The sequence below is a fragment of the Aythya marila genome (genome assembly GCF_965140915.1).
Source record: "Aythya marila genome assembly, chromosome: 1".
NCBI classification, from domain to species: Eukaryota; Metazoa; Chordata; class Aves; order Anseriformes; family Anatidae; genus Aythya; species Aythya marila.
In genome coordinates, this window is record NC_139042.1 from 144,468,765 (window position 1) to 144,496,636 (window position 27,872).

Genomic DNA, 27,872 nt, shown 5'->3' on the forward strand with positions numbered 1-27,872 from the left:
AACCTGACCTAGAAAGATTACTCAGACTATGTCTTGTTGAAAATCAGTGTAACATAGAACAGTTGTAATGGAATCTGGACATCTAGATGAGCTCAAACACATGAACAGAAAACAGCGTGGACTGAGATTAAATCAAGTGTGAGATCACAGGACAGAGTAGAAATCGAAACCAGGAACTAGAAGTGTTTACATGGTACCTCAATTTTTTTAACATCACCATCAATAAGCACCTGCACCCCTCACCAGGCACTTCCCTTCTTTCATCTTTGCTTCATGTTATGCCTAATTACGCATTTTCTCATTTCCTGAACACATCTTTTTACCCTCCTCACATCTACTTCCTTTCCTCTGCTCAGATTACTCCCAAATAAACAACACTCTCTTAAGTACTTTTTCCTCATTGGCCTTAATTCCACTATTCCTGCTTTTAGATTGAGGGTTTTCAACACTATTATTTAGAATTTTTTTTCCCTATAGTGTTATTGATACAATTGCTAGATTTTACCAGCATTGAAGTAGAGCAGCCTTGCATCAGACACTACCTTCCAACACTTTAATTCATGATGATCACATTTAATTTCCATTGCATGCTTTTTAAACAGAATGATTTTATTGGTCCTTGACTCCCATACTTTTCCTAGGTGCTCTTCTCTCCCTAGTTCAACCATGGCATGCACCAGGGCTTGTTACACCCAGGTCTTGTTTGTTTCTCACTGCTGGCCTCAGCTCCTTATAGTCAGTTCCTGTTTGCCTAGTACTCAACTTTTGACCAAGGAAAGAAGCCATGCCTGACAGTGGAAGAAGGGGGCAGGGATCAAACAGAATCAGATAGGGAGGCATGTTCTGGTAGCTTGGAATATGGGGAAGGCAAAGGTCAAAGATCCCCAAAAGATTAAGTGCTGAGTGGCAAGGAAAGCATAAAGCCTTGGACAACAAGAAAACCACTATGTGAAGAGTAGCTACTGTTAACAAACCCAAGCCAGCGGATGGCTGCAACAGATGCCTAAACTCTCTGCTTCAATGGGAAGTTGTGCTGTGTATTTGAGTGTGTACGCACATGTGCAAGATTAACTAGAAACATAACATGATTTTGAGCTTGTTTTCAAGAAACAAGTCTGAATTCCTCATTTGCATTGCATCTATTAGTCTTAAGAAACCTGGATGAGGTACTGAGGTGGCCTGGAGAAGCATTTTGCCCCTGTAGCAACTGATTTGCAGATGGTGGGGTCTTCAATGCTGATTCTCTGTTGGTGGTCCTACCTCAGTCTCTGAATAGCCTTTTTATGCTTTTTAGTTTCTGTCATCTGTGGTTCCTTGTACTTCCTTAAATCCTTTAGATTAATTGCTAATAGTCCCTGGTGAATCACAGTATATAAAGCCAGCCCACAGACAATCCAAGGTAATTGGTAACTGCACCCTCATCTTGTAGCTTTCTCAAGCATAGTAGTGCTACATTTCTTACCCTGTCGCCTTCCAGATGTTAAAACAATGTCCTCTAAATGTGCTAAATCAGCAGTTTGGTCTTTGTCTCAAAGCAAGAAATGCTAAACGCATTTGTATTGTGCTGGGAGTTTGACTACTGTCCCGTCTTGGTGAAATGGTCTCATTTCCCCTACTGTGGGTCTGTTACTTCTGGTGTGTATCAGTGTCCAGTGATGCCTCTGGGGGTTGTTCGTGCTGAAGGCTCGTAGGCTTCCTCCCAGGCTTTGTCCTTGTCCTTCTCCTTTGTCCATCTTAGCCAGATATCAGAGACTTGTGCAGCGTCCCATGAAAGCTTTGTCTTTTAGTTGTCCTTCAGCTCCCCCTTTCTCTTTAATCTCTTGGCTGGATATCAGAGACTTGCGAAGTGTCCCATGCAATAGTCACAACAGTTAGCAGTTATTCTGAGCCTCCCCGGATATCAGAGACCCACGGTTTACCCTTCAAGCCCTCTATTGATACGAATTGCTGGAACATTCCTTACAACCCCTCATCTTCTTTTTAATATTTTCAATTTGTGTCTCTCCAACTTTTGCCAGTAACAACTGGATTTCATCAGTCAGTTCGTGGGGGGTCCATTTCTTAAGCATCATTATTGATACATCACCTTTCTTCTCTACCGAAGTCATCACAAATTGGGTACTATTTATTATTCGGCGTATCAATAATGTAAAGCAAGGTATCATACAAGGTATAAATAATAACATAGTTACACCACACCTTCAAGTCCTCTATTGACATGATTTGCTGGAACATTCCTTACACAAGAATGAAGCCATAAGATGAAGAAGGATAAATAAACTGACTCAGAGGCAGAAGATAACTAGATAGAGAAAACAAAGAGACAGCTTTGACTCAGCAGTGTTACCTAATGCTCACGTGGGGGCAAAAGATCACGGTAACTGTTGACTCATAAGGGCTGTGCATGAAAGGACTATTTTCTCACTGGCAAAGAGAACCTTGAGACGCAGAGAGAGGATTCAGTAGTTGGCACAATCATCTCTCCTTTGCCAATCCCTTTACCCAGCTGTCCCGCTAGACCGCTTGGACACACATCCCAACACTTGCGTGGGTCACAACGTGTAAGAGCTGAGTCGGGTTATCTGCAAAACTAACTAAATAAATCATCCTCTCGACTATGTGGTTATGTAAGAGTTTCTGACATAGTTTCTCTATCTTATACCTTCTCTATCTCTTAGTTTCCCTGTATGCTGTGTCAGCATGCAAAATTTAAGGTAAGGTTTATTCAGTACTAGCTTGTCACCCGATTTAAAACTTAAACGTAGCCCTTCCAAACACATCACGGACTTCTGGCGGTGCTGTGGTGCGGAGGTTACCTGCAAGTACCGCTTGCATGCCTTTTCTTCTCCCTCGTTTATACATTTATTTAAATCTACGCGCTGCGTTTGTGCAGAGCCTTTAAGCTACCGCTCCCCACTCCTCCCGGGCAGGCTCCCCCTGCACTCCGGCCGGTCCTGAGTTCGGGCTGGACGAGCCCAGAAGCCGAAACGAGCAATTCCCAGCTATGCAGCTCCCCCCTCCTCCTCCTCCTCCTCTTCCTCCTCCTCCTGCAGCGGGGCCGGTCTGGGTCCCGGTCCCGCCCCGAGGCGGTCCCCGGCGCCGTGCCGCTGCCCTGCGGGCGGGCAGCAGCGGCGGTGGCAGCAGCGGCGGCCTCCACCCGCCTGCCCCACGGCTCCGCCTCTGCCTCGGCGCGGAGCCACCGGCGGCGGGGCGACCGCGTTGGGCTCGGTGAGGCCGGGCGGCGGCGGCGGGAGGGCGGCAGCGGGGAGGCGAGGCCGTGGCCGTGGCGGCGGGGCCGTGGCCGCGGCTTCCTGCGCGGGGCCGCGCTGGGCTCGGCGGGGGCCGCGCTGCGCGGGGAGGCTGCGGCGCGCCGGGGGTCGGCTTCACGGGGAGCGCGGGGAAGGGTCAGGGGTGTTTGGGAAGCCCTCCAGGGGTTGTTTTTCTCTGAGGTTGTTTTTCCAGGAGCTCTGGCAGTGCCGGGCCTTTTCCTGCTCCCCTCTGGCCGCCCTGGAGGGCTGCAAAGCGAAAAGAGCCCGGGGGAAGAATGAAAGTTGTGGCTCGCTGGTGGCAAAAGCTGCTTAAATGCGGTCTTGTCACCTCATTTCCCTGAAATAGACCCAGCCGGTAGGCTGAAAGCATTCAGATGGGCATTCCTGGCTAAGCGAGCTTGTGTTAATGGTCGCCTTTATGTTGCTATCCACCAAATCGAGCCCTTTAGTCTTGATAGCTGTGCCGGGTCGGGCGTTCCTCCGAGTAACAAAGCAAAGCCTTGAAAACGTGCAAAGTTGTTTCTGAAGCCGTGTATCAGGAGCTGTTAATTCATTGTGTTGCTGGTTGGTGCTTCAGGGGGTGGAAGGCAACTCTTGGAACTGCCATGTGCAAGCTGAATGAAAAGCCGATGGGCCCTTCCCTTCCCTTCCCGATTCAAATAAAATATATTACGGGGTGTTTTGGTTTCCTGCCTGATCGTAGCTAAAGCTTCCCCTAGTTCATTGGTTTGCCAGGATTTGAGGAGAAACTTATTTCAGTTGTTTTCTACTGAAAGCACAGATGTCTTTTCACCCTCCTCCATCCCCCTCCCCCCCACTCTTTAACTGCAATAATTGTAGATCTGTAAAATGCCCTTATCTGTTGGAAGCTGTCTTCAAACAGTGCCTTTTAAAAACCCAGCAAGTTGTTTGCCTCAGATCATTTCTGCAGGCAAACACATTCTGGTACTGAAGTGTTTTTAGATCTGTTTCCAAACTTCATGTAAAATTATGAAGCCCAGCTTTTATATTTGCCTTTTCCAGGAGAAAAAACAATCAAAAATGGTTCATTGTGTCAGCAATCACCCTGATGGAGCAGAGGTGTGGTGGTGTACCTGGCCAGATAAGGATGTGTGCTCTCGAGGCAGTGCTCCTTGCCAGCCCTGTTGCCCGTAACAAAAAAATGGACCCACCTGGGGCCATTAGCTTTTGGCTGCAGATTGCAAACAGGGGAAGTGATTTCATAAATTGTTGATGTGCTGGGCTCACTCAGTTTCATTTGCTGCAACTGTGAGCAACTGCTCAGCTGGCTCTGTCATGGTGGTCGTGGTCTTTCCTGGCCTTAATCAATACAATGATTGACCTGTGAGTTTGGTGTTGAACCTTTCTTCTCTTTGTTGATAGCTAATAGTGAGTGAATGCAGGAAGGAGGTTAATACTCTCTGCTCCCTCTTTTAAAAGGGGGCAGGAAGAGAGTTTGAAAACAGTGAAGTAGGAATAAAGGGAGCAGAAGAGAAAGGAGGTGGATATCTTGAATCCTGGAGCAGCTAATGCTTCGTTAAACCTGACCGAGGGTTTGTGAGAAATTGTAGAGCCTGCTGGTGATGCTTAAGAAGAGGGGGCTGGCGGGTGTGTGGAACAAACAAGGAAGTATAGTAAAGAAATGTATTATGGTTGTTAGTGTTAGGAGGTTCTGTCCTTTGCATTCATGAGCTGATGTTGTGTCCTAAGAAAAGAAAGCTGTTATTTCTTAGTAAATTGGACTTATAAATGTCCCAGGAGATTTTCTAATGTGTTATTAGAGGCAGGAGACTGCCCAGTGATTGTTGGTACAGGTTTTTGCTGCTTGCATAAAAGTAATGCTTGCAGCTTAATGACATTGTCCCTTCTGGGAGCAAAGACCATAAGGAGGTCCTGTTCTTCCAGTAGCTGTTACACATCTGTCTGAAGGGATGCTCTGTAACAAGACTGCCGAAGTAATCTTGCTTTTCAAACAAAAAACTGAAAATACGTTTCCTGTATTAATAGCTATTTGTTTTCCCCAGAAGCACCACAAGTAGTATGGTCAGTGCAACTGAAGATATGGAAGGGGAAAAAAAAAAGCGTGTTGGGGAAGGTGAAATTTCTCAACCTGTTTTTGCCACTTTAAGTTTCTGAACTATATTTACTACTGATATGACCACAGTTTTTCAAGGACTGCAGTATTTTTCTATTGCTGGCAGGGAACGGGCTTTTGCTTTTTCAGTCATTTGACTGATAGGCGCTACTAGGATAGTGTTGTTATTTATGACTCCTATACAGAAACACAAGTTCTCAACAGTTATGAAACTGCAAATCACTGTGAAAGAGTAAAACAATAACAAAAATCTTCAGGATTTATTACTTAGAGGCACTGCAAGCAGAAGACTGTACAGTGAGTGGAATAGCTGACTATACTGTTCATTACAGCAAACTTCACAAATCAGTTGAGAAGAAAGATTTTGCAGTCATTATCATGACTGTACTTCTGTTTTTTTAAATACTCCCATGGTCTTGAAGGCTCTTAAGGCCTTGCTGTCTGTATAGTGGCCTGCATAAAGTTCAGATATGCCAAACAGCTCTCCTGTTATGTGCTTTTGGTGATTATCATCATTCTGCTTGACTGAAATGCAATTAACTTACTAGTGTGTGCTTCAGCCAGCATCCTGTACTTAGGTTGCAAACTTTTTTTCAAGTAGCATTCATTAGATGTCGAATGGTTTGAGAGCAGTACTTCTAAATGGAGTTATGTACAGCTGCCAAAGATGTAAGAAAGTTTTTTGAAAACTTGGAAGTTGGAGGGTTTTCAGAGTATGAAGCACATTTCAAGGTTGATTCCATGAATTGTGATATTGACTAGAAATCTGCAAATGTACTGTGGGGTGTAGGCGCTTCATAAAAAGTGTTTTAGAAACACTGTTTAGGAGATATTTTTTCCCCTTGGATTTGGGTCTGTTCTCAGCAGTGGCCTCTCTTTGACAATGTTTGTGTTGCTTGATGTTGTGGAGGACTAGAATTTTAAAACTGTCTGTGAATCGCAGCTCTTCCAAATGCTTGCAGTCTGTGATGGTTGCAGAAAATTCACTTTCTTTCAGAATAATCCTGTCAAGCTTTGTCTAGATGCTGCTTGTGACAATCTGAGATTTTTTCTGTAACCAGCATTTCTGTTATAGCATTTATCTGTGTTACCTCATTCTTGGTGAGAAGAATGACCTCTTTTCTGCTTTCCTTCTGTCTGTGAGCATAATTCCCATGACTCTTGAGGCACTGTCTGATGCTGTAGCTGTATGAATACAGATTATGTTTATTGCCAGGTGCCAAGTAGTGCTTTTTCCTTGCTCTTCGATATTATTACAACCTCTGGATATTTTTTTTGAATTGAGTTACATAGTTGTAATTTCTACAGTTATCTGCCTGCCACAAGAAATGCCATTTTAGTTCAATCGGAAGAGTGATGACAGGGTTGCAGGCAGTGTCATGTACCAAGGCCAATGTAACATAAAGTACCTAAGTACCTGTGAGAGTTGTCAACTATTTTGTTATAAATCCGTATTCAATGCAAGCTGGAGAAAGTTGGCCAAGGCACTTTTTTTTTTTTTTTTTTTTTTTTTTAAAGAGTTAATCATTTTATTGGCCAGTTTCTTGTACACAGTGATATATAACTGCATGAGTGTTTGATCATTTACTTTGCTACTGGTATGTTTCTAGTTGGTGGCGTCTTTTGTTTTTTTTTTTTTTTTTCCTACTTGGGCTAGTTCAGCTTGAAGTTTCCTACCAAATTATAAATACATATATAAAAATTTGCTGTGGGGAAATATGAGCACACAGAGGTCCTTTTGTTGCTGGCCCCGGTCTTTTCTGTTGCTGCCCTTAGACCTGTGAGCCCCTGGTCCTGATGGACCCTGCTTGCATGTGGTCAGACCCTTTTCTTCTTCTTTTCCACTCTCATGTTTTTCCTGCTCACCCCTCCCTTTTCACCACACTTGAGGCATTCCCTAAGCATTTGCTAATTTTTGAATAGTCCAACAGGCCTACTTCAAGCATGCCTGTTGGAACTTAATTTGACATTTGTAACTTAAATACCAAAATTGATGTGGCTCGCGTGTGAATGGAAGTGTGTGAGAAAGCAGCAGAAGAAATAGCAGACCAAAGGTTAAGAATCGCCCTTGCTGGTACAGTGAAGGCTTGCCATTCCAGGACACCTTTTTCCACAGTAAAACTGGGGAACATGGTCAGCATAAGGGCTTGGGGGAGGTGAAGGACCTCATGGGCTTCATGAAGGACTTTTCCAGTGCAGAAGGAAAGGAAGAAGAGGGGGAAGAAATCACACAGATACAAACTTGACATCCAGTGATGGAGACAGAAGTGTCGCCAGGAGGTTTGCTCCCCACTTGCTAGGAGTGCTGGAATGCGAGGACGTTTATCTCAGCAAGGTTATCTGATCAGGCATCTTGTCAAGTGGGGCTGTAAAGAAAAGGGGAAAACAATAAACAAAACTTAAAAGACAAACCTGACAGGCAAGCACAAAGGAGGCAATGACAAGAAACAAACTGTGCCAGCATTGCTAATTGATGGGCTATCAGGAAACTGCAGGCAGACCTGGGCTTTTCCATGGTGAGAACATCCAGGCCTGGAGTCCTGGGTGAAGGGGGAGGAAGAGGATGGTGGATCTGTGAGAAGGGATGCAGAAAGTGCAGGGGGACAGGGGGAGCTGGCTGGGGAGGAACAAAGCGGGGGACAGATGGAAGAGGGTGGTATAAAGAGGGCCAGTCAAGTGCAGACCCTGGTTGGTCAGGATGCGTGACTGACTGAGCCCTGTGTGAGATTGCTGCAGCTTGTCCTGTCTTCTTAAGAAATAATTTCTTAACTCTCCCTGCATAATCTCACTCTCTATCCTAAGCGTGGTAGTACAGCTAGGACACCTCGTTGACACCTGAAGTCAGCAGCTGTGTCTGTTGGCCAGCACTGGGGGCTCCAGGCTGAGCTCCAGCATCAGGGCAGGAGGAACCCCCAGCCCACCTAGACCTGCTGGAGCTGGTGGTCACTTACAGCATCGCTTAAAAAAAAAAAAAAAAAAAAAAAAAAAGCAAAACTGGAATGTGGGCTAGGCTAATGAGAAGCTTTGAAGAAGATAATTCTGACAGGTGATTTGAAAAGGGTAAGTTTGTGGGTTATGTTTTAATAACTACTGCTTGATCTGAAAAGCCTTTTTTGTTTTTGTTTTTTGTTTTTGTGTGTGTGGAGGATGTAAGCTAACAAAGTGACTCAGGAGTAAAGTTGGATAATACTGAATAAAGTCAGATTAGAAGTCCTGCTGGGTGGAGGAGAGTACAGTGAGAATTCAAAGGGAGGCTGGGAGGAAGAACCTGATTCAGCTCATAAGAGTGAAACTCAAATAGGCCCATTCAAGATCAGTTTTTGTAGCCTGCGTCTGTAGCAGCAGATGGCATTAGGACAGCAAAGCCAACAGCAGAAGGTGAGACAGGAATACACTGCTGGAAATGGTGGAATGGAATCTGCAGAGAGAAGTGACTGGTCTGCATATGCTTGAAGTTATTCTCACCACCATATGATTGCCTGCATCTGAGATGTAGGTAACATCTGACAAATTAGTTCCTATGTAACTGCTGAGAATCTTTGTGGCAAGACCCCCCCTGTGTGCTGGGGCTGCTACAACATCTGAAGTACAACTATGAAACAAGAAAAATGACCATTCTTAATGTATATATAGTTTTTCTTTTGGTCAGGCATTTGGAGCTAGAGAAAGGAATGTGGTTAATTCAGGCTACCTTGTACAAAAGGTGCAGTTCTGTGGAGCTGCTATTATCTTTCTATAATACTACATGTCAAGTGTACTGAATTAATTGGAAGTGCTTTCTGTTATCTGAGACTGGCTGCTGCAAGTCCAGAAGCAGAAATGTGGGAAGGAGGGCGCATGAGCCTAGAGAGCTGGACTTTCAGTTCTTAGAGCTTTTGCTCTCTGAACTCTGTGTCCTGAAGAAGTAAGAAACAGTTGAGATCAGAATGGCTGGCATTACAATGTGTATGTTTGGTATTTAGAGTTTTGGCCCAGTTACAGAAAGCTCTTTGTAATGAATAAGAATATCATGTAACTACTGTGAATGGCTCAGTTACACTGCTTTACTTCATGCTGTGTGAAAGAATGGAGTAATCCTGCGTTGAGATAAATCTAGGAACGGGCAGTAGAATAGAAAAATAATCTGTTGAAGCAGAGTAAGATTTCCTTCTGCAGAGGTTATGGGATGAAAGAGAAGAGCTTTTACATACAGAAAACCTTAAAATAGCCAGGTGGTTCCAGAATATGAAAGTTGGGCCAGAGGCCTGTATGGCCTTAAGGCAGTGGATGAAATTACAGATCAAGGATATGGTGACAGACACCAGCTTGAGGCTTGTGTTGGTTTACTCAGTTTTGTCTGCTAGCATTGGGGCGTGATTGGTTTTATCAAAGGTGTCAGTGTTCACCACCACAGCTGCCCTGCTGATCACAGCAGTGGCATCTGGTTGGGCATGCTGTGTGCCTTGGCTGTGGGGTGAGCAGAATGGGAATCAACACGGCCAACAGCTGAAGTATGCAAATGGGCATAGTCCTGGATTTCTTCACAAAGAAGGTAGCCCCAAATTTCCCTGGTATGGGTACAGAAGGAGCTTGCTTTCTACCAGGGAAGTCGGGGGATACACCTAGAAGATGTCAGAGGAGTGAAGGGTTCAGTCACCTGGGCACTGTCATAGGAATTGTCTGTAAGGACTTGATCATTGTAGTATGGGTGGCAGCGGCATGCCTGAACCAGATATGATTAAAGATTGCAGGGGCATCAGCAAACCAGATGTCATTCTGTGGAATGGGAAAGGAGGGACCTCTGTTACAGGTGAGTCTGAGGGGACTACAGGTAGCTTGAAGGAGAGGGGAGCGAGAATAAAATATGTTTGGGACTGAAAAGATGGGCTCTGATGGTGGAGATACCAACAGCCTGAGGTTGAATGGTGATGGATTGTGCACATCCCTCAGGGAAAGAAACACTGCAAAAGACTTTGTGAAGAACAGGATGTACAACCGTATGTGTAAGGGGGTGATCCCCAAGGAGTCTGTCAATATCAGAAAGGACAAGGAAGGTGTCAAGAAAAGCACGCTCACATTCTTAATCTGAGGGTTTGCACACCTTGTTGCCCCACGCTGGCAAATGGATTGGTTTAGAGGTAGGCCCTCTAAGCACTGTTTTCACTGAAGTGGACCACCAATAGAAGTGAGGGGTCCCAAATACTGACATTATTGAGTACCTTTTAAGAGAAGGGTTAGGGCCTATTGGTGATTTGTTTTCTGGTCCCAAGTGGAAGGAACAGAAAGGACAGACAAGCAGACTGAAACACAAGGCCCAAGACCATGTTGCACCAGAAGTTTGAAGTGTCTAGGAGGCTCTGAAGGTTCTGTTTTGGAGGAGGGAATATAGTGATGGTGGGAAAAGTTTCAGCTAATGATGAAGATGCCACAAGCAATGGTAGGACTATGGCAGTAGCCTTAAGGTGAGTGAGTAAAGGTATACTACATGTCACTCCAAGTATAAGTTAAAGCGAACACATCTGTTTAAGGGGATAGGCCACAAGAAGAGCATGTCCTTAACACCCCAAATCACCATGCATAGATAAGAAGGAAGGTAAATGGAGTTGATTACTTCATCAGCTATTGGGACCATTCTGTATGAGGCAGAGAGGAGGCAAACATTATGCCTGGGTACTCAATGGTCAGATGCCAAGACCCCATTGTGTTTGTGCACTGGCTGGGTGGGGTTGTTAAAAAGGCAAATGGGTGCAGCTCAGGGGGAGATTGAGGGTGCGGCCCACTTGTGGTCCCTGGAGAGCTCAGAGAGTTCTTGCTATTTATAAGATTGTGAGATAATTAACTTTTAGTGAATATTTTTCCAGGATTCTGGTCTTTTTCATTATGTTTATGGTCCACTGTGCTTGTGGTTCAGGTTGTGCAATCCTCTTCCCTGTAGCACTTAATTGTGCCCTTGTCAACTAGTCATGCCGGGGGGCCCCAGGTGCAGTCAGGGGAGGCCTGATCATCTAATCATCCAGTGCCTGTATTGTACAAAAAACAGTGGAGTGAGGCAGCATCTGGCTTCACCACACTCTGCAAGCAACAGAGGAATGATATTATGATGGATTTTCCTTGAATACCAAAGATACCAAAGGGATGAGGCGCCATATATATTAGATAAAGTGATGAACTCGTAGTCAAGCTCAGATTTCTTATCCTGTAGTTTCCTGGACTCTGATGCAATCCATCATTTTCCTGTCAGAGACTTCATGGCATTGAGTGCCTGCCTGTCGCTCCATTATTAGAGCCGTCAGTTCAAGGAATGATCACATCAAGGCCTACTGTGGCTTGCAAGAATTGTGTCAACTGCGAACGTAGAGAGTACCAGCCACAGTGAGTGCTCCATGTTCTTCAAATTCAGTTAGAAGAGAGGTGGTGGGCTTCTGGGCATGCAGGTTTCCAGGTTATTAACAACATGGATCATCGAAGGTAGGAGAGGTGCTTCTTCGAGTATGTGAACTTTGGTGGAGTATGTGAACTTTGGGGAAGAGTTCCTGTTCAGAAGTACCAGGAGACAGTACCTTTCTGTGAGCATCATGGAAGGTTTGGCCTCAAGTAGAGCTTCCTTATCTGAAGCAATCTGTTTGTTACCTTTCTTTCTTGTAATTTACTACATCTTGCTTACATCTGACACTGTAGTTCTGTGGAAAAAATGAGTTGGCTAATTTGAAGTTACTTAAACTCTACAACTGTCCCAGTTGGTCAGAGTTCCATATCATCAGTCGTGTCGCTGCTGCTGTGTCCTCCCCTATAGTATTAAACTGCTTCTGCTCTGACCTCATCAGAATTGTGTTTGGGTTACTCCACAACAGATGTTAGAACCTCCCATAATTGCAGATCCTTGGGCCATCTGGCCATTAGGGAAGTAGCACTCGACTGACTACAGGAAGGGTTGGAGGGGCTCCTCTGAACCCGTGGGCTACTGCAGGTTGTGAGGAAATCAGTCCCCTCCAGGCTGATCTACTGACTGCAGAATTTTGAGCACATCTATCAATGAGGCAACACAGACGTTATCACTGATGGTGACATCTACCTTTGGATCAGAAATCCCTATTATCTGCACCTTCCATGCCACCTCAGAGGGATCGTTAGGTTCTGACCAGTCCCCCTGTGGTGTTAATTTTGTGTCTGCTAAGTCCGAGTAATGCAGGGCTGGGGGACTCCTAGTTTCTACCTGATGAAGTGGCAGGAGGGCCACTAGGGCCCTTGCTGGTAGGAGAAACATGGTAGTGTTGAGGGTTCTTGACAAGAGCCAGTAAAACAGATGTTGGGACTCTGGATTGCCTGCTGGGGAATGCCCAGGGCCAAACAGGCTTCCCATGCTTCAGGCTGCTTTGGGTCAGGGCCCTTTTGCTTGTGTTTAGGGGGATATTTACCCCTAAGGGCAGTTAACTATTAAGAGAGTTGGGAAGGTGATGGAATGGGTACAGCAGGAATTTACAAATGGTTGGGCCCACATGACACTGGGCCTGTAAGTCTAGCATGTATTACTGACTTTAGTGGGCTCTGAGAGGACCAGGACTTTATTATTATTATTATTAGTGGGTTCTGCTGGGCTTCACTAGGATGATATCTCCCGAAGTCTTCATCTGCCTGGGGCAGCCATGGTACTGGAGCACGAGGATCCTTTTGCAGCAGTCAGTACCTTTATGCCTTCTGTGCTCTCACTTTCAGCAAGGTGTGCTGTGACAGTGGATTGACTAGCATGGAAGTGGTTATATACCAGGGAAATAGTCAAGCCTTAATTTGTATACCTGTTGGCTAAGTAAGGCATGACATACACAGCAAGGGATGTTTATAAACTTACCACATGTGCATATCAGACATGAGCTGGGATGGAGTTATGTGCCCAGATGCTGCTGCTGTGGATTTGTGGCTAAAACAGCATTGATAACTCGCCAGTATTTTGGCCACAGTGCTCAGGCAGCATCAACGCTTTCCTTATTTTCCCAGTGACTGGGCTGTGAGGGGTCATAGCAAGGGCATACCAGCCATATAACATCATGGTACAGCATCATGGTCGGTGGTAAAAGGGGGATGGAGGGTGGATGGCTTGCAAGGTGGCTTGCTCAGAGAGCAGCTGGCCATTAGTCTTCTGAGGGAGACAGCGGGCAATCTCCTTTTGCTGCTTGTCCCCTCTGACCTGTGTCTCCTGCTTTCCTTCACCTAGTGAGCTTTCTATCTCAACTCATGACTTTTCTTGTTTTTGCTCTTCCAGTTTTCTCCCCTGTCCTGCTTGGGAGTGAGCAAGTGCCTGTGTGGGTGCTTGCTTGTGGAGCCCTGTGACAGCTACACTGGAGAAGTGGTGCTCCTGTGCACGTATCCTGACCCCTGACGGGAGGAAGGTTGGCCACGTGCTGGCTCTCATGCTGGTAAGTATTGAGTTTCCCTGACTGCCATTCAAATCAGTGTACAATGCTGGCTTCCCCCTTATCGGTAGGCTTGGGCAAAGTAAACTTCAATGCTTTTGGAAAGCAGTGAGATCTGCCGATGGCTGTTCCCTTTAAAATGGTCATCAAGGGCCATTTCACAGTTTTCTTTGCTAGGCTGGGTTAAATTACCAGTCTGCTGGTCTGAGTGCTGCATGAGTTGTCTGATCAAATATTCCCGAATTTTCATCGTTCCTGTCATCTCCTACTCCTGGTTATTTCCTATGGTACTTTGGAGTTGTTGAGGTCACTAATCTCCAGGTGAATTTACTTGCTCCTCTAATCGTGCTTAAGGTCAGTCTGTTACCAGAAGCAAAATGTGTAACTGTACTACAGAAGCACAGAGACCACAACTGTGCACACGTTAATGATTTTTCTAATAGACCAAGCACTGTAGTGTACAACTACAGAACACAAATTTGCCCACATAAAATAACGTACAGGTTTAGTAAGCTAGTAGAGAACCAGTCTGTTCATGTTGTTTATTATTGAATCAGTTATTAACAACTGTAATTAACTGGGAATCCATTGGTGATACCTTCAGAAGGAAAATTAGTAATGTGACAAACAAAGCATGAAACATTAATCATCCAGTTTCTAAAAAAAAAAAACAAAAAAAAAACAAAAAAAAAAAAACAAAAACAAAAAAAAAAAAAAAAACAAAAAAAAACTACCTTTCATCCAACAAAGTGCTTCATCTCCCTTCTTTTCCCCCAAAGTATGGGTTATAAGCACACGCCCTCTTCTTGCACACCCCTTCTGTGGGAGATGGGTATGCTCTAGCTCTGTATGAGCCTTTGCTGTGCCCTGCAGCCTGCTGATCCACATGCTGGTGAGAAGGCATCCCGTGAGTTTGCATACAGATGCCTGAGGTGTGGGTTCAGCCACACTAGCTGGATGCAAGCTGGGCTGCTCAAGGCATCTTATGGAGAAAATGCTTTTTGGTGCAAGTAGGGTTTCTGATGTTGGCAAAGTGACCATGGACAGTATCATGTTCTTGGCTCCTGCTGTTTCTACTTGAAGGTATATTCTTTTTGATACAAATTTTCATGCTGCTTTTATATTTTTCTGGTTGATTCCTCTTTTATTTTAAAAGTGTCTTTGAACTTTCCTGATCCTGTTTAATCCAGGTGATTGCCTTCCTTTTGACTTGATCATTTCTAGGCAAATGCCCTTCAGGTTAACTTGCTTTCAACCTCAGTGTGCGCTCTGACAAAAAATCTTAAGTATTAGAGATGTACTATGTATGGACTCTACAGCCCAATACTGTTGCAAATGTTAAGTGGATGGAGTTTTACCAGAAGGTCTTGAAGTTCTGTATAGAATTGTTAGGTTCAGGAACCTAATCCAGCCTTGTGAGATATGGATTTCATGACATCAGAAACCTGTGGGAGACCGACTTTGTAAGTCTGGGGGCAGTGAAGTGAGGGTCTTGATAAACTGCCTGCTGAGCAGTGTAACAAACCCACTCATCCATCAGAATGTCCAGGTAGGCTCATGCTGCATCTTGCAATTTTCTGCAAGTAAGGCTGGATGATAAAGATAAGATCTCCTTCTGTATTTGGGCCAGCAAGGTGGCATGAAGAATTGACTGCTAGAAAACGCTGTGCTGTGCTTCAAAAATGATGTGTAAGTTGTTGAGAATGCATGTGTCATATAGAGACAAGATGACCGTACACAACTAAGTATCTGAAAAAGCATAAAAGCTGTGTGTGAAGTCTGATTGGCGTGCTCAATTCCAATTGAGTCACCTCATACACATGAATAAACTTTGTCTTGTAATTCTATACTCTACATCCCGACTTCTGTCCTTGGCTGGTGATGAGCCAGTTGCAAATTTTCATAAGAGCATGCATGCATGCTATGTTTTCATTCTTCTCTTACCAGGTGTTAACCAGCCCATTTGTCAGGAGTTGGTTGTAGGAGCAACCCCAGAATGAGTTCTCCCAACCTGCTAAAGTCTGCAGGATCCCTCTATTGGCCCTTAGGAGTTCACATTCACGGCATGGAGGCTTCAGGGGTGTCCGTCTTTGTGTATTAAGGTAGTCTGGTCAAGAAAGTTTGCCTGTATTGCCATTGAGTCCCAACACCTGCCACCAGGTGGTGGGATCTTCAATGCTGTGATCCTCTGAAGTTGGCCTTACCTGGAGTTGACAAGCAATCTTTTTATTACTTTTGGTTTCTGCAATCTGTTGGCTTCTAATCTTGCTCACTCCATTTCAACTGGGAGTCTGTGTCCCCTTTTGAATCACAGAAACCAACGGGCAGGCAAGCAGTTTACCTGATGATAGCTATGCAAGTGCCTTATCTGCTTTAGTGCTTTTAGGATTTAGTCAAAATGCCAAGTATATTAATTTTAAATTGGCAGTTTAGTTACTGCCCTGTCTCATTACGGAAATGGTAAATACTTGCTCTGGGTTGGCAATTCAGTTACTGTCCTGTCTTGGCACAGTAGTTCCCACTGTGGTTCTGCAGCCTCTTGCTATGTTACCTTTGTCTTACAGTGACACATCAGGTTCTCCCAAGTCTTAATGGTGAGTTACACACTTCGTTTTCCTTATTTAGGTGTTTTCTGGCTTCAGTATGCAGGAATGGGTACTCTAATGTTAAGTTCTGATGTTCAGTGAATGAAGTATTAAGTTTTTGCTGGAATATCTTGATCCAGTAGATAAAGACTGACATGTTTTGATTGTGTTTCATTTAATTTGTCTAATATTTTCTCTTTGAGGATGGTCTCTTAGGAATAAGCAATAATGAAAATTGCCAATGAAAATTGAGACTTTTCTGCCTTCTATCAGAAATGAATTTAGACCATGTTTTGTGTAGATCAAGGTTACTAGAAAACCAAAGGGAACAGTTTTCCACCGTTTGAAAGTATTGTTCTTTTTCCCCTTGAATATTTAACCTTAGACTAAAAACCCATTCCAGTTAAACTTACTGTCATCTATATTGATCTTCCAAATTCCTCTGCAAGTGAAATGTGATGCTTCTCAGAAGGGTGATCCAGGGACACTATGTAATACAGAGGCAAGCCTTAAACTACCTGATGGAGAAATCTAGGTATAGCCACATGAGTTGCATAATAGATTTGTGGAAGGGCTGTGCTGTTACTCCTGCATTCACTGGGTCTCTCCATTCCCTTTCTGTGCACCTTCAGTGAAGAACTGGCAGTAGCCCAAACAGTTGCTGATGGTTTTTAAGGCTTTTGGTCAAGAAGAGAATGTAGCAGGTGAATGATGCAGGCATATGTGAGGAGTAGTCTTCTCTTTGTCTTTTGAAGTCTTGTACTGATATTGATCTTCTCAACCGTTCTTCGTAAGACAAATGCTTTCTGCCAAATACCACTTTTCGTAGCATGTTTTATTGTATTAAAATTATGATGCTTCAGGTTGTGATCACAGTTGGAGGCTGTTGTAATGTTACTCAGATAAACTAATATTTAGCAGCGATTGAAATTTATTGCCACTTTGGTGGTAATTATGAAGTTGGATTTATGTGATATCTAAAACTTTGAAGCTGTTAGATATGGTATAGCAATTAACAGAGTCTAATGGGACAAAGAGTTAACAAAGATTGCAGAATGGCAAGGTTCACATGAGACTTACTGCAGGGTATCAGGGGTTTCTCAAGTTAGTTGCGTGCCTAAGGACTTCCACCTTATTAGAGTGTAATACTCGCTCTTCCCAATTATGCATTGGCTCTCAGCAGAAGTCTTCCCTGAGAGGGATCCCTTCCAGTGGGAGTTCCTGGGTCACAGCCCACTGTGATTCTGAAGAGCTCAAAGGGCTCCTGCTTGAGATTGCTGTTTGTAGGACCATGAGATGATTGACTTTCAGCCAGTAATTTTTCATGGTTCAGGTCTCTTTCTATTTTGGCTATGATTCAGGTTGTGCAATTCTCTCTCTCTCTTAGCATATAATAATGCCTTCATCAATTAGCCATGTCACAGGAGCACTGGATACAGTTGGGGGAGCCCTGATAGTCTCGTGCCTGTAGTGTGTAGATAACAGGGATGATGCAGTGTCAGGCTCCACCACACTATAGATAACAGAGGAATGATGCTGTGACAGCTCTTCCATGAATCATAGACCAGGCATATGGATAGCAAAGGGGTGATGCTTGGGGGAGAGTTAGGGGAGAGCTGCTGTACTACACAGACTTAATGTTGTCTTAATTCAGCTAGCAACTATGAAGTAAGGCTGTGTTCCTCATCTGCATGGTCTTGACACTGCCAGGAATTGGGCTTTACTCTTGACTAGGTTGTATACTGCATGTAGTCAAAGTTTCTCCTGTTTCATGAAGATTTTGGAGTTACTACTGGATGTCACTTCAGTCTTGTTCACACATCTAAATGATAATTCTGGAATGTGAGTGTATTAAGTAGCTTTAGCAGCTATTTTTCAAGGAGATGATTGTTTTATCCCATGATTATTTATCAGGAAATCTCCAGTCAAATATTATCAGTCTGAAGTCTTCAGCTTGGGTGCAAAAGCCTCTGTTCCCATCTAAGCTTCTTTTATTACTTTAAATGTAATTTAATTACTTTAAATGCCTTAATACTGTTGTTAATCTTGGATGATTTGTGCTGTTGTAATGTTTTTTGTTTTTTTTTTCAAATTCCACATGCAACTTTGCTTTCCAGTTTCATTTTGTATTATTGTCCTCTGAGAGCACAGAAGTAAGAAAGTGAAGAGATACAGCTGTCTTTCCATTAATAATAACACCTGGACAATCAGCTAGATGGCTTTAACTTTATGGCTTTTATCAGCTAGATCTGAGTTACATGTCTAATTCTGAATTTGAAATCAAGAGAGACTTAATCTGAAAGAACTCATGTTAGAAAGTCAGGAGCCTTGGTTGACCTGGGAGAAATCATGTGAAATATTTTGTTAAGAAATTGAGGGTAACACCCAGCATAAAGTAGGCTGTTGGTTCTGTCCTAGGTGGGTTTGATTGTACTGAGAGGAATTTACCATTTTTATTTTTATTTTTTTCCACAGAATCATAGAATATCCAAGTTGGAAGAGACCCACAAAGATCGTCGAGTCCAACTCCTGGGTTCCCAAAGGACCACCCAAAAAAAACAGACCAAAATTTCTGAAGGTTAAAGTAGTGTTTGGCTTTGAAGATACTGGCTATAACAGCTTTCTGTCGGTCATTCACAGGTAACATACTCACGCAGCTGGGCTTGTTGATAATCAATGTAAATTATGGAATATAACACATGAAGAGTTACAGATCTGTGACCGTCGCCTCCTGCAGGTGTACTTACAGTAACAGCTGAAAAAGTAGTGATGATGATGATGTCATCCTCATACTTCACGCCTTCAAGCCTGCTAAATTTTATTTAGTCCATTATTATGAGAGATCTTTACTGAACCCGCACTTGTTTTCTTCTTTATTCTGTCACGTTTGAATGAATAATTGAAGTCCAGTCTTGTATGAAAACTCTGACCTATATTATTTCTTTAGGGTCCTCTTATGCTCTGCTCTTAAAATTTGCTTATTATATCATGCTATACAGATGCAATTTTTTTTAATGAGATTTGGATGAGAAGGGAAATAGAGCAATCTATTATTAAATTAAAAAGTTGAATGATAGTGGAATTAGCAAAATAATCTCAGGATCCTGTTATTCATTAAACAGACAATAGAATTGTTATTTGCTATTCTGTATCTTTGTATCTTAACAGTGTTCTGGGAAATAATCTACATGGCTTGACATTCATTGATGTCCACTGGATGTGCCAAAGGAGTTGCTGTTCTATCTAGCAATTTAATTCGAATGGTTCTGTTTGTAATGCGTTCTAAATTACTTCTTGGCAAATGAAATAGGTTTTGATAGGAGATTAAGGTTTGATTTTGGTTTTGTTTTTAGAATTTTGGTTTTATACTGAAAAAAAATAAATCAAGAAAAGATGGACTGGAATGCAAGACCACTCAAGAATGCTGATGCACAGAATAACCAGCAAAGTAGACAAGCGTGTTACACTCAGTTGCTTCCTAAAGCACATGCTTTTCCTCAAAGAAATACATTTTCCTCTGAAAATGTGTGTAGTTATGCTGGAAATAACGAAGTTATGTATCTACCAACTGTCAATGTTCCTGTACCAGGAACATCTGTGTCTGGCAAAGATTTTCATGCCTCAGAATACTCAGTCAATAAGCGTCTACCATCATATTTAGTAATTGCACCAAGACCTCCCAATCAAATGTCACATGCACAGACAGAGATGACTCAGAACTCTTGGCAAAGCTCTAGTAGACATACTTCTTCCTACAGACAGTTAGCTCCCCTGCCTTCTCAAAGGAGCAATGGGAATAACTTGCGGAACATGCTTCAGGGACCTCAGCATGCCACCACGAACAGTTATGCCATGCAGTCACAAACATCACAGCATAATTCGATGAGAGCTATGATGTTGTATCAAAGTAACCGCGAATGCACTAATTCTTCAAAGGTGGGGTGCACACTGCAGTATAACACGAATGGTCCTGCTTCATTTCAAAGCCTTTCTCTACCGGTCCATCAGTCATCCCGTCAATATGTCCATTCTCAGGACAGTTCTTTGTCTCTTGGTACGCCTGGGCAACATGTGCAAAGCCAAATATATTATTTCAGTAAACAGTTTCAAGTTTCACAGTCACCAAGTCAAAATACTACAGCAAATGCACAGCTGCCACAATATATACCAAATCAGATGGGATTGGAAGCTCCCAGTGGATGTTCTGCACCAGCTTTGCTGCCTGCCAACTGTGATTCAAGAGCTGCAGCACAACCTTTGCTAGGTGCACAACAGGAAGTTCAAAATGTGTCTACTGGATATACTCTCAGCCAACAGAGGTGCCTGTTAGATCAAAAAAATGCTTCTGGTATTAACAGTGTTCAGCAATACTGCCAGACGCAGCAATCTGGAGAAGTCAGTCAATCAGTTATGAATGCCTGTAACTCAAGTGGAGATGTGACAGCAAATCAGACTTTTAATGAATTGTCTGCATCATCCACTGATGCTTCCAAAGAATTGTGTAGTATTTTGCATGAAATAGTAACTCTTTCTTCAGTGGTTGCTACAAAGCCATCATGTGATCCTGCTTCAGTTCAGGAAAGTCAGACTAATAGTTCAGTGAATGTACCTGTTAATTCTCAAACTTCTTCAGCAAAAGAAGATGAAAGGAAAGCAGCAGAGGGTGATCTAGTTCCAGAAACTGAAAGACTGCACTATATTAAAAAGAAATGCACCCTGCTTGAAAAGATGCATCATTTTAAAAGACTATTAGCTTCACAACCTGGTAAGAGCAGTCCCACACTTGCTGCCAGTGATGAAAGCGTGCTCTCTAATCCTCTTCCTCAGGTGCCTAATCAAAACGTAGCACCGTCCCCATCTGAAGCAGTGAGGACAGACACTCAGCAACAACCCATTCTTAACTCTTCACCTGAAGAGAAAAATGACAAACAGAAAGCTGGTGCTGACAACAGAGAATTAGAGGTGGCTCGGAGTAATCATCAGGTAGAACAGGGAAACCTTTTATCAAAGTCATTTCCTGTTCCTTCTCACAACAAACTCCCAGCTCAATTAAATAATCCTGAGAGTGCTCCCATCCTGGGACAAAAAGATGCGTCAGCCTTGGCTTCCTCTCAAAAAACTCTCACATCCTCCAACAATACTTCAGGTTTTAATCAAACCAATAGCTCTGTCAGAAATGCATCAAAGAATGTATCAGCTTACCCTGAGAACTCATCCTTTCTTCAGTTTGTATTGAGCAGCACAAATATGTTGAAAGAGAAGAAAGCTGGTGCTACTGCCGATAACATACTGACTAATCTCCTTTGCTGTGAAAAACCCCGGGTGGATTTAAAGGGCAAAGATGGAAGCTTATCGAAGGACCGTAGAGAAAAGAATGTAGCCAGTCTAAAAGGTGAGCGGACAGTTATGGTCCACACTCGCACTCCTGTATCAGAAACAATGCAGTCTAATGAAAATAAAGTCCAGAGTGAAGTAGCTCAGAAAAAGAAAAAAATGCAGCTTACTGAAAATTCATGTTTTAAACAAAGCAATTGTAGTTACTCTGCAGAAGAACTAACTGCATGCCTGGGCTTGTGGAGAAAACGTGGTTCAGAACCTGCAAGTATTCAAAATAGCCAGTCAAATGAAAGCCCCACAGAAAATCAGATCTTACCCTTACCTTACAGCCCAAACACAGTGAGTAAGAGAGAACAAGGTAATCTTCCAGATAGTACAGATGAAGCGGTCTTGCCTTTAACAACTGCCTCTGTAGGACAAAAACACGACACGTTGGGCTGCAATTTGATAAAAGGTTTTGAACTCCAAGTTGCAGTTGTCTCTCCTTTAGTGCTTCCTAAACAGGTAACACAGAGTGAGCAGGCAGACAAGTGTCAAAAATCTGCAGATAAAACCTGTCTAGTAATTGACACAGGAAGCATACGTAGCTTGCAAGAAGAGGGGAAAAATGTTTTAACTGTGGGAAGTGCTGATAAAGGAACAGTAGAACCTGTCTGTTCATCACCCGCTGACTGTATTCTGGTAGAGAAAGAAAACTCACATTTGCAACAGAACAAATCAGCTAATGGAAACAGAATAGTAAAAAACAGTATGAGTACAAATGATTTGTCTGATGAAAAACAAAGGAAACTTTGTCAAACCATGGAAGATGCTGGTGAAAATCTCAGATCACAAAACAAGTCATCTCTTTCTGAGTTGGACCTGAATTTTTATGGTCAAATCTTTCAAGAAGGTAATAAAGACTGTGAAGATAAGCAAACAGTGTTAGAGACAGGAAATATTCCTACAGCTTTGTTAGAAGAACAGATGTTTCATATTTCTAGTGTATGCTCTCTTGTTGAAGGTGATGCATCCTATAATCCACAAATAGCAAGCATATTCAGCTCCGTCCATCAGACTAATGCATTAAATAACGGTACCTCATCAGGAGAAAATGCATCTGACCCAAGGCAAAAGGAGCAATTGCTGGACTTGAATAAAAATGACTTGAGCAAGAACTCTCTCCAGCAAGAGACCTTGCTGCGAAACACATTGGGAGAGTCATCTAGGTGTGTTAGTGAAGCAGGTAGGACTTTGGATAGTTTTAAAACCATCCATTCTGAGAAAGAAAGCAGTGGCAATCCTCCTGGAACAAATTCTGCCTTAGTGAAAAAAATGCTGGTAAATGCATCTTACAAGCATCCTGAAAATAACTTGGACGTTCTTCCTAGGTTAGACCAGGAGTTAGCTCAAAGTTCACCAGATTTCTTGATGAGTGTGACTGCTGAAACAAATGTGTTCTCTGTTACAACAGATGTCAATAAAGAAAATGACACCTCTACTAAAAATAGCATAGAAGAAGTGAACCTTTTTGGAGCAGAGCCTATTAAATATCTAAAGAATCAGCTGACTGAACTTTTGCAAGAGTTTCCATATGGCATTGAAGGGGCTGATTTGCTTACAAAAGAGCCAGTACGAAATGATTCTGTGCTTGAGCGGACAGAGAAGCAAACTCAAAAAGAGACTCAAATCTCTGACAAAAAGTCGAATTCAAAGGACCCAATAGATCAGCTACAAATTGCACTGTTAAGCTCTGGTCAGGTGCAAGAAATATTTCCTGAAGAGAAGCCATGTTCCTCTAGTGAAAGCAGCAGAGCATTGACTCAACCTGAAAAGGCTTCACCCCAGGAGGAGAAGCTCAAAAGCAATGTTCAACCTGATCAAAGCCTATGTAAGGAGAAAGAAAACCCTCAGCCACCACCCAATTCCAGAAAGGAAGACAATTACTGTTGTTTAATGTATTGGCTGTCTGAACTAGGTGGAGTGCCACAAGGCTCTTGTGAATGCAGAACTTCTGGTTCAGATAAAAAGGGTAATGATCAGTGTTCAGAAGCTGAAAATATCAACTCTGCAGAGAGACAAGAAAACAACAGTAAATCTGATGCCCCAGTGAAGAACAACTGTGCATCAGGAAATCCACCAACTTCTGAAAATGTTACAAATCGTGTTCACAAAAATAAAAAAGATGCATGCAAATATACTGCTGTAATGACCAAAAAAGCCAGGCTCCAGATGGATGATGAACAGAAACCACTTCCAACAGAAACAGAAAAAATTAGACCACTCAATTCCTCTGAAAAAAAAGATCTTGATAAATCAAAGAGCAGTAACAGTAAAGAAGAACCAGAAATGTGTAGTATCACTCCACTATTAGGGAAAGAATCTAATTCTGATAAAAAAGATAATCGGAAAGCCTCAGAAGAAGAGTTATCAGAGAAAGCTGGTCATGCGGATTTAGACAACATGACAAAGTCATCAAAAAAAGAGAGAGTTTTCAAAGTGGATTCCATTTCAAAAGATAAAACCAAAACAGGTTTGATCATGAAATCCAGAACCGACATTCACAAATGTACAAAATCAGACACTGCTGCAATTAAGCATGCTGAAGCCCATCAAGGCCAAAAAAAAAACACCTGTGATGAGAACACAGGTGAAGAACAAAACTGTGGGAAACAAAAAGACACACTTGGACAAAATGTAGGAATTAATACCAAAAAGAAAGCAAAATTAGCAGCAGAAAAAGGACAAAAAAAGCTGAATAGTTATCACACTGAAACCATGAAGTTCCCAGGCTTTGTCAGTAAAGATTTGAAGTCAAGAAACCAGAAATATTCTCCACATAAATCTGTAAAAGCTTATCCACCACAGGAGGAGTCATACAAACGGAAGAGGAAGGACATTATTGGAAAGAGAGACTGTAAGAAAACAAAGGTGGAAGATGAACGACTAAAACAGTCTGAAGCAAAGAATTCCAAGCAATGCTCATATAATTGCATGATAAATACTGACAAGACTAAAAAATTGAATGGAGAAAATGTCTGGAAACCCAGGAACTCAATAGGAGATCACACTATGCTTAAACTACAGAGAAAAAGGGGTCGATCTGCCATCTCCAGAAACTACTTTTCTAACAAAGAGAGACATCTCGATGGTCAAAACAAAGACAAGTGTTCTGAGAAAATATTTTCTGATAAAAATATGCTATATTTAAATAGAAGAACAAACAGATTAAAATTGCATCTTCAAAAAGAACCAAAAAAACATTATCTCAATAGAGTTGCATTTAAACGTACTGCGCAGGAACGCATATACCTGACAAAGTTAGAGACATCACCTGTCAGGCCTGTCTGGCATTTAAAGTCCAAAGCGTCACAAAATAGCACAGATTCAAAAAGAGATCCTTCTCCCTCGGAAGATGATAAATCACGGAAACCACAAGTACTTGAATTTAAACTGTGTCCAGAGATCCTGTTCAGAAATTCAGCTACTGTTGAAGAAAGCTTAAGTACAAAGAATTCTCTGGAAAGTGAGAAAACCACTGTGGCAGGTAAGGTGCACGTGCAATTCTTTTCTTCCACTTTCAAATGGATGTAGGCAGTTGTAGGTTGAGAGTCGTGAATTTAGTATAGTAGAATACTTGTGTGTAAAACTGAGTCATTGCTAGAATTTTGGCTATACTTACAGTTTGTTTTCCCAAATAATTAAGAAATTTTTGCAAGTGAAAAGTATTCCTTTTTCATTTGTGTTATACAAAACTGCAGACAGTGAAAATGTGGGAGTAGAAATTTAAGGTTGAAGTTGCTTATCTAGCTTTCTGGCAGATGTTAAGTTGAAAAAAGTGAGACTTCTTCAATTTCATGTTTTGTTTCTTTTCCTTAAAGTTTACAGAATGAAGTTAGTTTAGAGTGTGGCAGTTTCAAATAACTTTGCAAGAAGGCCTTCAAGCTTTCTTGTGGAAGGTAGCTTGACTTGTTTGTGGAGAGCAGATTCCCCTGGTGTTGTTACTAAAGGCGATCTGATTTGTATTCAATGTTAGCCTGGTTGTGTGTAAGTTCAGCTGTGTAGACAGAGGAGGGAGAGATCTGAGTGAGGCCTTGAAGAAGGAAGGAGTCTTGGGCCAAATATATCCTGCACTTTTTTAACTGCTGCAGCACTTTCTTAGTTGTGGTAACTTCTGCCATCTTTACTTTGTCTTTCTCTCCCTCCTCCTCTTCTTATCCCCAGTCTTTATATGTTTTAAGTGGTGTATTCTGAAGCATATTTTTGTCAAACACTATCTTTGATTTTAAATAAAAACAAATCTGAAGTTGTACATACTGCCTCTTGCAGTCAAATTCACAGCCAAAGAAAATTTCCCTTTTCCTGTGGTAGCATATATGTTAAAACCTAATGCTGAATAGAGATCACTGCTTATCGTATAGGAACCTAAAAAAAAACCTCTTAATTTTCTTTATAGGTGTAAAGAGTAAAAAAGAAGACTGGTTAAAATACGATCCAGTGAAGCAAAAAAAAAAGGAAGGGATCTCGACAGGTGAACTGCCCCTCTGATTATTGATTTTGAAATAAAAGTTGAATACTCTTTGCTTGGTTTAAGTGTTCCTTTTCAACATGGCTTTGTCTATTTTGACTGATTCTTTACTGTCTCTGTTGCCAGAATGGATACTACTGAGTAGACATAAGAGTTTCAAAGATTTGTGGAGATTTTTATTGTCATGAGAATGTGTAGTTGGAGATCAATGGCATTTTCCTGCTTGAATGTGTACAGTTGAATCAGAGAGAGCACCCATGTTGAGATTCAGCCAGAGCTTTAAACTGTAGGCAAAGCCCAAGCTAGCTGCTTGGTGACCTTTGCTTTAACCTGCTTCTCTGTCTGTCTTTCAGTTGAGGACAGTATTCCACTTGATACAGCCATACAAATCCTGGAAGGAGATGGCGTGGCTCTTCACAGTCCAATCAAAGACTCAAAAGAGATGTTTCAGACCTACAAGAAAATGTATCTGGAAAAAAGTAATGCAAAGGCCTAGATAGCACTCCTGTATCATAGGTCTTACTCAATATTATTGGTGAAAAAAAATGCCAACACTACGATTTTTTTTCTTATTTACTTCATATTTCTGCATAGTTGTTATATATAGAGAGAGATACATCGTGTTGTTGGCAATACTTCAGCCCTGTTTGCCTAATAATTGTGAATAACTGATAATTTGCTTAATCTGTATTTATTGCACAAATAGGCTTTGGTGCTGACAGTGTCATTGTCAAATACATTTTGTTTTTGTTATATTTGAATTACTTTTAAAGAGCCAGGATTTAGCTCTATCTTGACCAAAAAAAAAAAAAAAAAAAAAAAGATGCACCAACAAACCTCAAACTCATTTAAATCATCATAATCTGTTTTACTTTCTTCTTCTGGAAAAGTTATGCTTGTGATACTTTCCATTGCTGGCAGTGGAAAAATATTCCTACTAGGGAAGGATTGCAGGGATTCCTAGGCATGACACCTTTATTTTCTATTTATTCTAGTTCGATTATTGTGCTCCTAACAAGACTTTCTATTTTTTTGTGGAAACCTTTTTTTAAAACTTGGAATACAGATATAAAACCCCCAAATCAAACGTAAAGATAAGGGGATACTATGAGGTGTTTATGCTGCTGCCCAGTTTTCTCACTTCTATTTTTGTAGAACTTGTAGAAATCGAACTCAGAATTCTTTATCTGAACACAGTGCTGTAAACTGATAGTTGACTGAAGACTTTTCCCTTCTTCCCTCCCTTCCTCCCTCTTTCTACTTTCTTTACATTTGAAAGAAAAGCACAATTGTTGAAGTGCGGGGAGTTTGAATTCACTTCTGTCTAGGCCATGATGCTCAATTTAACCAGACTGTAATTAATTTCTTTGTTTATAAAATGTTAGCTAATGTTTGACTAAACGTTCACTGTGATGTGAGTTGTATTTTTTGTTGGATACCTTTTGTTTAAGTGTCTTTTTGTTGTTGTTCAGAATTTCGAATCGAAGCATTATATATATATATATATTTTTTTTTTTTTTTCAGAATTGTGGTTATCTGTTTCTTTTTATCTGTTCAAGCCTTTATAATAAAAGTGAAAACTGCAGATATTTCGCTGAATGACTTTTATACTTGAAATAAACTTTTTGCAGGCTATGCATAGTCTTTTTTTGTTTGTTTGTTTAAAAAGCAGGTAGTCATATTTATTGCAGT

At 42.0% G+C, this 27,872-nt stretch overlaps 1 protein-coding gene across 1 annotated transcript; it reads left to right on the forward strand.

The window, feature by feature from the left end:
• Window positions 1-3,106: 3,106 nt before the first annotated feature.
• Window positions 3,107-27,872, forward strand: RESF1 (retroelement silencing factor 1). The gene is made up of 6 exons (XM_082779994.1): window positions 3,107-3,228; window positions 13,601-13,754; window positions 18,812-18,976; window positions 19,690-25,199; window positions 26,109-26,183; window positions 26,534-27,872. The coding sequence occupies exons 4-6, from the start codon at window positions 19,730-19,732 to the stop codon at window positions 26,674-26,676; spliced, it is 5,688 nt and encodes a 1,895-aa protein (XP_082636120.1). The 5' UTR covers window positions 3,107-3,228; window positions 13,601-13,754; window positions 18,812-18,976; window positions 19,690-19,729; the 3' UTR covers window positions 26,677-27,872.